Source organism: Necator americanus, chromosome III (assembly GCF_031761385.1).
Source record: "Necator americanus strain Aroian chromosome III, whole genome shotgun sequence".
Taxonomy (NCBI): Eukaryota; Metazoa; Nematoda; class Chromadorea; order Rhabditida; family Ancylostomatidae; genus Necator; species Necator americanus.
Genome location: NC_087373.1, coordinates 25,975,811 through 25,987,887, shown reverse-complemented (window position 1 = coordinate 25,987,887; position 12,077 = coordinate 25,975,811). Strand labels below are relative to the sequence as shown.

General features: G+C 40.3%; 1 protein-coding gene across 2 annotated transcripts; it reads right to left on the bottom strand.

Moving 5' to 3' along the window:
- Positions 1-2,056: 2,056 nt before the first annotated feature.
- RB195_010938 (uncharacterized protein) lies at positions 2,057-10,800 on the bottom strand (the record flags this gene model as incomplete). 2 transcript variants are annotated; one of them, XM_064192149.1, is made up of 5 exons in its annotated part: positions 2,057-2,158; positions 7,820-7,983; positions 9,446-9,524; positions 9,590-9,606; positions 10,776-10,800. In XM_064192149.1, 5 exons carry the CDS (start codon positions 10,798-10,800, stop codon positions 2,057-2,059), a joined length of 387 nt encoding a protein of 128 aa, XP_064049731.1. The 2 variants fall into 2 exon arrangements, with proteins under 2 accessions (XP_064049731.1, XP_064049732.1); XM_064192148.1 differs by lacking the exons at positions 9,446-9,524; positions 9,590-9,606; positions 10,776-10,800 and having other exon boundaries at positions 7,820-7,975.
- Between the last annotated feature and the right edge of the window lie 1,277 nt (positions 10,801-12,077).

Below are 12,077 nucleotides of genomic sequence, written 5' to 3'. Positions count from 1 at the left end.
TTGAAACGCTCTCCATGCACGTGAAACAATGCCTTGCTTTGGAATACCAAACGCTGGGGCTGCACTCCTCACTCTTCTAGTTTCCCGATGATTCTTCCTTGTGTGAAGTTATACAAATCTTGCCCGCGTACCATGTTGTTATGAAAAAAACCATCAAAATGCACTGCAACTGCTGTCTTTTCCCGTTCCTTCAAATGACTCGTGTTGCGCCGCCGCCATCATTCGGCGCCATAGTTACGCTGACCTCGCACCATCCGACGTCCAGCTTCCTGTGCAGGACTGGTAGACCTCTGCGAAACAATCCCGCACTTTTGTTCACTTCCATCGAGTTGTTCATATGTTATGTTACTTCACTCATCTCGTCCACAGGTTTCAACCACCAGTGTACTATGTTTACTGGCTTTTTATCTCCAGTAGATATATATTTGTAAACACAATGTTTATCGCCTTTCCTATTTCAGCACCCAAGATGATTGACTGCTTTTATACATTATAAAGAATACTTCTGCGAAACATAACGATCCCGTCATGATAGAGTTCAGACAAAAGGCTAGATCTCAAAGACTGATGAAATAGTTTGCGAAGCAAAGTCGCGATGTATGCGGGGTATGCATATGTGATCCCGTTTAATCGCTCCAAATATCATACTGTTTTTCCTTTTCGACCTTAACAACAATAAAAGATTTGTGTGATCTTCACACTCTTCGGATCCGCGACATTAGTGCTGAATGCTAATCAGCTACATGTTCACTGAAGAAGCTGAAAACAGAAAAAAGCCGCTGCACTGGAAAATGTCTTAATATTCTTTAAAATGCGAAAAAAAGAAAAACATCATACGAAGTCTTCTATAGAGATTAGATGGATGAGAGATTAGACTAGTCTACACAAAATTTTAACCCATACAACAAATTGTCCTCATACTCAAAACCTCGACCACCTCCTGTTCACCAGCCTCGGGCTGACAAGCTTTCGATCGCATCTAGAACGTGCGAAACCAAACCTTGTGAAATATTTATTTCCATCCCCCTTGTAAACATAAGGTAATGCTGACGCTGGTGAAGTATATGTTGCTATGAACAAAGATGAAAAAGTGCTGCATTTTGCCAGATCTTTGTTTAAAAGGAGCGGTCCCAATTCAAACATTATATTACATTACACGTTTGATCAGGGAGGCAAGTGGATGAAAGTGATCATATGACCTAAATCTTAGCTTTTCTACTGATACTTCATTAGAAACTCTGCCTGCAACCGACAAAAGTAACTGTTAATTCCTACTGGTTCGGTGTTGGTCATGTTCGTGTGTACGCGTCATTTCTAGGATTGATCCTGTCGTTTTTGTGTTCGCTTTCCTGTCGGTTTCATTCCAGTTTTATTACTGCGACTGGGAGGCGCGTTTTGCACATATTGGCAAATAAATAGGAACATTCAACACAGTTTAATTTTTTTACCGCCGAGACCGAAATTAGCGGGTACGACCTTCTAAAGTGGTGATCCCGTCAAATTTGGACTGATAAAACTGACCCTCTCAAGAAAAATATGCATTAATTAATTGATGCGTTCGCTTAGAACTGGTTATGTGCCCGAAAATCCCAGGATATCTTCGAAGGAATTATTTTCCTACACATGGAGGAACTCTTACAAAGTTTACATTAACAACAAGGGCGCTTCCGTTTCAAAATGTAAGCTGTCCGTTCAAACTATTTTTAGAGAATGAAGATCAACACAGAAAACACCGAGAACTTAGGAACTGAAGTATTTTTAGTTTCCAGCACTTCATATCGGAATCGCAAATGATTAACAATCGCAATCACAAAATGCAAGAGCCAAGCAAAATATTCGAACATGAATAACAATACAGGTAAACACGCATTTCATGAAGCAGCATCAGCACTATGAAAATGCGAAACTTCATAAGACAAATCAAATTCACAAAACGCTAATTCTTCGGGAATTCCACAGTTCTGACGTCATACAAAATACAACGGAATGCAATAGGAGTGTGACCATGTACTTGCAACGTATCCAGGAAGGCATTACAGATGAATCAGGTGCGTATTCACAAGGCATTATCTTCTTTTAGTGGGTGGCGGACATTTCGGGCGACAACTGATGGCCGATGTGGGCCCATTCGCATGTGCAATTTGTGGTTGTAGCCCCACTGAAAAATTCAAATAAAAACTGGATTGAATCTCAATTGATTCAGTCAAACAGCATTCATAACGTGCAAATAAAGTAACAGATTCTAAATATGTAGGTCGAAAATTTCGATTTTTGTGACTCATGTGCTTTGGCTTTCAAAGTGTGCAAAAATGTTTGTGATTCATAGTGTGCTTTGGCAAAGACGACGTCTGAAAGAGAGTGGAAGTCGAAGCCTACATTTGTTCAACCAAATCAAATAATCCAAGAAATTTTCCAACCTAAGGAAGCAGAGGAAGAAAAGAAAGCGATCAATTAATTTCCACAGGATTTTCACATTCATCCTCTACGTGGTAAACTTGTGGCGCTTATTATAATTATGCGTTGGAATGAATAAAGACGCAAGAACCTAAATCTGGAAAGAAAGAGGTGTTCCTTTAAAAAAGACGAAAACGATGGGATCTCTGCTGTTGATATTACGATCACCTTTAGAGTGGTCAAAATTACCATTTTTCTTTTGTTTTCAAAACTGTGATAAGAAGCTGCATCTGAAGAAAAGATAATTTTGGAAAGAGGAAAAACAGCCGACCCTTCAGATGGAATTAAACATTCTTATAATGATAATAATAAACATAATAATATTTATATATAAATTACCTTGGGCCTTTTCCTCAAATAGCTCAATTGATTTCAGAACAAAAAAGTCATTTGCCCATTATCTAACATCTGTCCAACTTTATCTCGAGATGTCACATTGGGATGTTACATACTCTCTGAGGAAGGCCAATGAGATAATTGCAATCTCATTTGTTCCCTGTTGATATGCACATGAAGTTAAAATTCAACTGTTTCAAATAGATTACTCTCTCTCTACCATAGATTTCACTGCAGCCACGAATCGATGGTGGTATTTTCACATGCATAAGCAATAACGAACAATAGTCATCACCCTTTTCCAAAATTAAACGTCATACATATCCGAAACCCTTTAGCGTGTCACGTCTTTTCTGCAATGAGGAAAAAACAAACAACAAGAAATTGCCCCAAGAGGAGTGTTCAAGGAAGCTCGTTGATCGAACTGTTTCAAATCCTCTCCCACTTTTTACAATTTAAAGAAGTCATTTACACGAAGGGAATTCGACACCAGGCTCCAGCAAAAGGAAAACAATTCCAGTCAAGTTAGCAAAAGAAGAACTTCGAAGAACCAATCGAAAACGTTGGCAATCGATTCTGTGAATGTAGTGACGCGCTGAAATGGTATAATTAATGTTTTACAGTCAGAGGAATTTGTTTTGATTCTTCTTTTTTCTTCGGCCTTTTGATCACACAAAAATTTCTTACATTTCTGCAGACAGCAGCAATAGCTTGTTGTTTGGCTACTAGATGTATTGGTTTGGTCAGCCGAAAAAAAACCGCGCATCACAATTCCCCCAAAATATTAACAGAAAAATACGTGATATTAACAACATAACATTCTGTTTTTTAAAGGTAGCATACAACAAATTGAGGGTGTTGGCGACACTATATACTCTTTTTGTAGACTGAAAGGATTTTGTCTTCTGAAGACTGCACTGGTAGGAGGATCCGTTTCGAATGCACAGTAAATGGTTCCAAGCGCTCTAAACCACCCAGCCGCTTCATCCCTGTGAGAATGATGGTTAACAGTATTTGACTAATGTTGTCAAGCAATAGCCAAGATTGTTAATAGTCTTTTATTACGGCTAACGTTCCGGTGTCGTCGCCTTTGTCAGAGCTTGGAAAGTAAGAAATTTGCAATATATCCTCCCTTCCTCGACCACTGTATTTGTTTCGACACTTGTTTCGAGCTCCTAAACCGGCAGTCACCTTAGGTACGGCTTACAAGGGAGAAACCCAAAGAAAACTGCTTGTCCTTCCTTAATGTAGAAATACAGTGGTTCAGTGGTGAATGGAAGACACTATGGTTCCGAAAACCTAGCGATAAAAACAATTTAGTTCATTGTCTTTCCGCTCATCCCTGGAAAACTAAGAAATCTGTGGTCAAAACATATTTTAGGACAGCCGTAAGGGTGACATCAGATGTCCAGGAGTGGATCGATGCGATCAACCTAGCGCAACGTATCGCGAATTCTAACGGTTACACTGGCAATGTAACGCGTAGTAGCCCGATCTTGGTGCGCAGCGAGAATATGCTACAGTGGTTGACTCGAATAAGATCAATTTCTGCTTGCCCTGCATAACCGACGACTTTAGTAAAGCAATACGGGCTAGTCTGGTGAAAAGCGGTCTTGAGGACCAAGTGAGAAGTGTGGAAATACCTCCAACAAATCTCAGGAAGCAATTAATTCGAAATAGAATGTACGATCGCTTCTGTCTTACTCCAGACTGTATAATATGTCCATTCGGTAAGGAAGGGGACTGTATGGTCTCTGGTGTGTAGTATATCTAATTTCGTGCAAAACATGTGGGGACCAATACATCAGCGAAACAGGGCGACTTCTTTGTGTTCGCATTAAAAACCATCTAAATGGGATAAAACAATCGAATGCAGCAACTCCCCTCGGAGTTCACGGCAGATAATGTCATGAAAATGCTCCTTTCTCTATTGCTGCCACGATCTTATCGTACGAACCCGAAATTATAGCTCGCAGAACTTTAGAAACGTTTTGGATAAATGCAAAAGGTCCAAAAATGAATAGAAAGGAAGAGTGCTCAGCTGTGACCAACGAGTTGGCTCTGTATCAAGACCGTTGCGGTTTTTGATCTACGGGGTTATATGCGGATCGCATCCTAATTAGAATTAGCGGAGCGATTCCACCGCGCAAATATCCGCTAACATCACAACAACACGGCCACTGAAGTAGGCACAACGATTTGAGCTCTTTTGGTTTTTGTTTCCGGGTGTAATATCTTAGGGGATGATGACTTGTTCTGGATGAGGAATTTGAGAGGATACATTGCAAATTTTCTCACTTTTAGGCTCTGGCGAAGGTGACAACGCCGAAACGTTAGCCGTAATTTAAGACTGTTCACAATCTTGGATATTGCTTGACAATATCAATCAAATACTCTCAGTCATTATGCCAAGATTCAAGGAAAATCTAACTTTTGCGCTTCTGATAAAATGGCATCTGGTTTGCCAGGGAGTGTGAAAATGATTTACTTGATACAACCACTGGTCGTCTCAAATCATTGCGCAGGCTGCATGCACATTAATAAACATCAAACACTCTCAGCTGAAGTCGAACGAGTGGGCGCATCTCAAATGTATTGTTTCCGCTTTGGTGGAAGAATTCAACCAGAACCACCAACATTTCAATGTTATCGTTTGGAATAGTTCCCAACATACCACCCGAGAAACACATTAAACCACTTGTTCAGGAACAGGAAGTCGGCATAGAAAAGTTTGTTCTCAGTTGAGCACTTATGAAGATATCTATCGTCGGGTCAAAATGCATGAAGCTCAGTGCAGTTGCGTAAGCGGCTGCCCTTGAGGCGGTGTGATGGAGCGTAGTGGATAGGATCGAAGGGAGAAGCTTGCTAGCAGCACAAATCACTGGTGGCGGTGGTCCCACCTTGATTCCAATCGCCATCTCCACTGCGTTGCTTGGCGCGCAGCCGCATACGCAAATGCACCATGCTTCATGTCGTTTTGGGCCCACATACGTAAACAGTGTGAACCTCAGCTGCTAGTCGTCTGTGAAATAGCACTGCGCTCATCGTAGACAGTAGACATCTTCAGTATTTGATTTCTTGAGTTGAATACGGCTTATGCAACATTTCGCATAATGATTGGTCCATACTCGCCCAACGTTTCCACTGAAGCTTTTAATGGTTCACTATTTTGAATGTGATTAGGCGAAATGACATCAAATGACATAATTACACGCTGTTATTCAAATTAAGAGATTTGAAAATGATCGATAAATTCGAGTGGGGTCGATAGTTTTGATGGCACACCATCAAACAGTTTAGATACAATTTTGTAAAAGAACCACCACGTCACATCCTCTCTGGAAGAGGGCACTCTCCAGGTCTCCCGAGAGCGCGGGAAGCTCATAGAAGTTATTTTTTTTATCTTTGATATTACTCCATTCTTTCTCTTACTTCGTATCGTACTATGTGAATAGGATTACAAAGCCTGATCATTGCTCTGAGGACTCCTCCAAGATTTAACAGGATTTCTGCTCCACTTCTTCGTGTAGCTTTGCATGATCTCTTCGTATTCACAATCGTTTTGAGATCCCAAGATCCGAGTGGAAATCAGACCACCAGGTGTACTATAGTACTTCCAGGGGCATTTTTCAAATTTTCAGAAGTTTTTAATTCTTCCGAGACTGTTTCTGGAGTTATTTCACAAGCTTGGGACGAACACGGCATCCACCCGCCAGATAAGCTAAGTCAGCAAACGAAAAAAATCGAGATTAGCCAAAACCGCTTTCCGTGGCTAACACAAGCATTTCTGTTAAAACTGCATTCAAATTTGAATTTCACAATATGTTAGTTCTATCTTCGTCTTCGGGTTCGGGTAGAGCAGTCGGTGAGAAGTTCCGCTACGGCTGTAACAGGATCCATAGGAGGTTTGATTCCATCCTAGTGCCATCGAAGCCTTTCATCACCTCCGGGTCGATCAATTGCTACCAAACTTGTCTGGGAGGATAAAAGCACTAACTTGACTACATCGGCTAGTTCCCACAAGTCATCGTACAGGCTATTTATGCGTTCTTAAAACGTTAAATGATTCTAAATTGAAGGTGACGCGGTGGCGCATCCCGAGCGGATTGATTAACTCCATTTATTCTTTTTATCAATCATCTCAGGGTGGGTGTAATGTAGCGGTTAGAGGTTCTGCTTCCTGCACGATCGCTCGGAGGTTCGAGTCCGCCCTGGTGCTCACCAAGCCTTTCATCCCTCCGGGGTCGATAAATTGGCACCAGACGTGTCCGGGAGGATAAAAACACTGACTTGACACATCGACTAGCCACCACCAAGTCAGTGTGTAGGCCAGTTACACAAATAAACGCATTTGTGATTGTGCGCAAATAAACGAAAAGCTGGGCAGAAATCCAATTCCTGCAAACGAAAGCCTATGATGAGACACCGTGTAAGTGGTCGAAAACGCTAAACCAGCGAATGAGCGACTTTTTGGGGTCTGTACCGTAAGGACGTGACCAGGCGTGCACAACTGTACGAGAAAATGGAGCACAAAGTCACTTCAATTAAGATCTTAGAAGCGCCCCAGAAGCAAAACAAAAGAAAGAACTAATGGAAAAGGGCTCTCATAAGACTAGGTTAGGTTACCTTCCTTATTCGTGCAGTACTAAACGAAGAAAGAAGGAAAAACAATAAAAAACAAGAAAATGTGCTTGTCGTGCTCTGTTAACGCGTCATCCCGATGCGACACGTGCGAGGTCGGCTGTGATCGGCAGCTTCATCGAAAATTTCATGCCGATATCGGAACTACAGAATTGGAAATATTCTAGATTCTAAAAATAGAGACATTTTCCTTCCCAAAACGTTGTACAAACACTACTTTGCCCACAACTACTTGGTTACTTAAAGTACCTTTCTATCTGCTCTGCTTCCTTTCCTAAGCGAGATTTTCATTTCAAGAATTGGAATGGTTGAGTTAGCCGCAGAAGCAGAGACACATGAACCGTATGGAAGTCGAATTGAAAACTGAAACGCAAAAATTCCGACTAACTTCTTCAAGCACCGTGATATCATCGTGTTTCTGGATGCAGCACCAATTGATGCAGGTGACGGAAACAATGAAGAGAATCGAGAAGAAGATCACCCACACCACGAGAGCCCCGAAATAGTCGATGACGTCTAGGTTCTGCTTCAAATCGATCGACATCGCCAACGCTGCCTGCAACTGGCCACCTATATTTGATGTGTGCCATGTAGGTAGTGACAACGAAAACAGCGTTACAGCAAACAAAAATATTTTTCGTAGCGAGAACGAAAGCTGTTTTTCAAAATACATATTTGGCATGTTACGCACAAAAAAGGGTTTCCTACAAATGGAGGTATGATTTTTGAGTAAATGAAGGCTGTTGGAGGGCTCTTCCAAGATTTCGATCAAGCCACCAAGCAGAAAAGAACTATATGGAAAGAAAAGTGCCTCAACAAGCAAGCTGGAAAATTTTCCCTCCTCTATATCCACTTATTATATTTGCTATATATATATATATATATATATATATATATATATATATAATATCTTGTGTAATGAGGCAGAATAGCTTGAAAAATATGTTGCACATGCCAGTTAAGAGGAAGGTTTAGAGTTGTAACAGGAGTTGAATAGCTGAGTAGACTGAAGAAACGACTTTAATGTCATAGGACGCCTGTGGAGGACATTTCAATTAACGGGTCTCAAAGGAAATGTTCGATTCATTCGCTGCAATAACTCTACTTATGCATTCGTATCCAGAATTCCATAAGGTGGCACACATACATACCTCCTAAATTGTTTAATTGGAGAGGAACAATGTGAAAAAAAGTTGGAATGATAGATGTAGAATAATACAACCCGTAGCCACCTGGGAACGAAGAAAAGAAAGAAAACAGTTTCAAGCGCAAACGAAGATGTTTCTCTTGAAATTAGCTTATCCGCTCGCTTTAAAACTAGTCGTTTCATTATTGGAACTCAAATTGGACGCAACAAGATTCTCCACAAGCTCTGTAGAACGAACGGCGAAACCTACATAACCAGCGAAAGCTAAATCTCGCACCTATTATTAAATCAGTCCGACAAGGGAAAAACGGACATCAGTCATGTTCTTCCACAACGACGAGAATGCAAGGTTCGAGACAAAATTAATGAAATCTTGCATTATCGGTGGAGAAAACCGTTTCTCGATTTTAGGGACAAGAGATATCCTAAATTTACGTTTCTCGAGTTATTTTCTTCAAAAGTTCTTGTTGGTCCAGTTCTTACTTGCTTCTGCGATTGTGGCTTCGTTTCAAACTTGCTTACAAAAAAAAAATGCAAAAAAAAAACGCAAACAAGAGAGCTGATTTGCCGAGGGAGAAATTTTAGTTTTAACAAATAATAGGATTGATTCACAGCTACTTAAGTAGATGCAACAAAGTCTAGCACGGCTGGATATCTTTCCAAGAATAAATAAATTTTACGAGCACAAATTTTATTCTCTAAAAGCAGAGCTCTTCCTTCACAACAAAAACGAATGTGGCGATAAATGAAGGCATTTCACATATGCACTGAAGCCTGCGCTTTACCACTGAAGAAATCATTCGCTATTGTGGTAGCTTCATTTCTTATTAGCAGCCCAGTACAAGTCCGTCCCTACCCGAGAATGACTTAACTTCTTCACACTTCGTTCAATAGAAAAGTCCATTAGAGGGATTGCTGTGCAGATGCGCTGAGGCGCACTATCTCTCTGAAAAGAAAAAAAAGGAAGATAGATATTTATGAAATGACCGTAACTACCCCATTATCTGTTACTTGCAGATTTTGTGCCCCTCAACAATATCGGACGAAAAAATTTTGGTATGCAGTGTTTATCGGCGCAAAGCAAGTCAACAGACTTCTGAGTCCCTGAAATAACTGAAGAGTTCGTGTCGCTCCTCTTATATTTCGGGAGATAATCAGTTGACATAAAATGCGGGATGAAAAAGCGACTAAAATGGGGAGGAAGTGATGGATAAACTCTATCTCAGCGGATTTCAATCTGCAAGCAAAAAAAGATGGTATGAAAATTTCGGGAGGGCTGATAAATGAATGAATTGATGTCTTTCCCGCTCTAGTCTGGAAGATATGAAAGGTTTTTTGACGCTGTACAAGGATGTGGTCACCAGGAGACCAATCCTTAGCAGGAAGGGAGGATTTAGTTTATGTTTATTGTGCTGTCTCGAGTCGCGAGCTCAATGTTCCAAGAGTTTGTATGAATTTCAATACATTCACATAGCAAATGTGGAAAAAACCAAGCATTCCTCAGAGCGTTAATAATCTCATACCAAAGAAAAAAACAGTCTAAGAAATTGTACAGCAACGTTTGAAGAAGGTGGTACTGTAGTTGCTAGTTAACATGGTCAGTATGATCAATTACTCATATGCATTTTACTATTTAAAATTAAAATATGATATGCGTGACTTAACTTGGACATTATAGGCGTATTATTGTATTGTATTAAATTGAGCGAACAGATGTTTGATGTATGAGATAAAAAAATAAAATAAAAACATAAATGTATGAGATAAAAAAATAAAATAAAAACATAAATGTATGAGATAAAAATTAACACATTCTCTACGTCATTAGTTCGTTTTCTTCTCATGTTTTTTTCACGCGAGCAATGACTTCCTTATTTCATTCATTCATTTACATTCATTTGGACAAGGAAGGAGCCAAAACAAGCGACTGACTGCCGAGTGCTGACCTACTGTGACCTACTGGACCAACTATATTTTTTTATTGTCTCAATAACGTTCGAACTTGAATGCAAGTTGAATGCATTCCCTACGAATCGCCCTACGAACCTAGAGTGGTGGGGTCTTTCAGGTGGGTTATGCCTATACGGGCTCGTAGATTATGGGGAGGAGGGTGATTCCGTCCATCTCATGCTAATTGCCGTAAAAAAACGGCCCGAAAGATGTGGCGCGCTCCAATCGAACTCGTTGTAGAAAATACCGCCTCGGAACGCTCGAAGCCGCATCTTCCGAGCCGTTTTTTTCACGGCAATTGGGAAAAATGGACGGAATCACCCTCCTCCCCATAATCTACGAGCCCGTATAGGCATAACCCACCTGAAAGGCCCCACCACTCCAGATTCTGGAACAAATATCTCTAAGTTGGCTGAAGCCAGTGTTGGGGTGGATTTTCGATTGTTTTACTTCGCATATCTCTCTCTCACTCTCGGCGAATCCAATTTGGAAAGTAGTTTTCAAGTATCATAGCGAAGGCACTCCTAACGAATCTAAAATCGAAAAAACCATAAGACTGATCAGTTTATCCCACAATGCTACTTTTTACACTGCTGCAGAGACGAAATAGTGTAGAGAGATCCTCATTGTTCGCATTATTGTAAAAAGTCGCTTGAATGAACAACCTAGTCACTTTGATGCTCCTGATATTTCTGATTTCTGGATTTTTAGATGGTATATAGGTCTTGCGATATAGCACTTGCAACATTCCAAAACTTATACATTACTGGAGAAAATCCAACATTGGAAAATTCCTCGCTTTTAAATAAGTTGCTGCCAGTAATATTGCTACTAACAAAACTAATAGAACCGGTAGCTTTTTTGCATAATGACTGGCAAGGTGATGACAGCTACACTAAGATTAAATGACACAGTCTCAAGATTTTTCAGATTTTTAAATTGGTTCGTGTGGAAATGATAGAGAAACGAGGAGTTAGAGAAGAAAATCGCATTTAAAACGTATATCTTTGATTTCTCAAAGCTTAGGTAAGAACAGTGGTACTGAATCATTGTCGCAACAGATAACTGCTGTTTAGTCCTACAGTTTGGTGCATTTTCCCATCCAAGCAGATTTTAAATTATTGGTGCAAAACACGAAGACAAACATCCGGGAAGGTGGTCTGGATAGATGACCATTAACCGATGACCATTAGATGACCATGAACCTCAAAGTCACTTGTAATCAACAAATAAATACTGGCCCACATCTCCTAATCACAAAAACTTGACAATTTCCGTCATTTTTTGCGTGGTTTGTCAAATAGTTACACAATAGTACGTTATTCACAACATAGCAGTCCTAGTAATACAAAAAGATAGGAAGGAAAGGAGGAAGCAATCATAGAACTGCACAAAAAACTGGTTCATCACTTAATTAACCCGGTTTAGAGAAACATTTTGACCTTCAGAATTGGAAGAATCGGAAAGTCAGGATCAAGAAATTTCGCTTTGCCTGAACGACGGTGCAACAGCCAGAGAACTAAGCGAGTTAACTGTGTTCTATAACGAG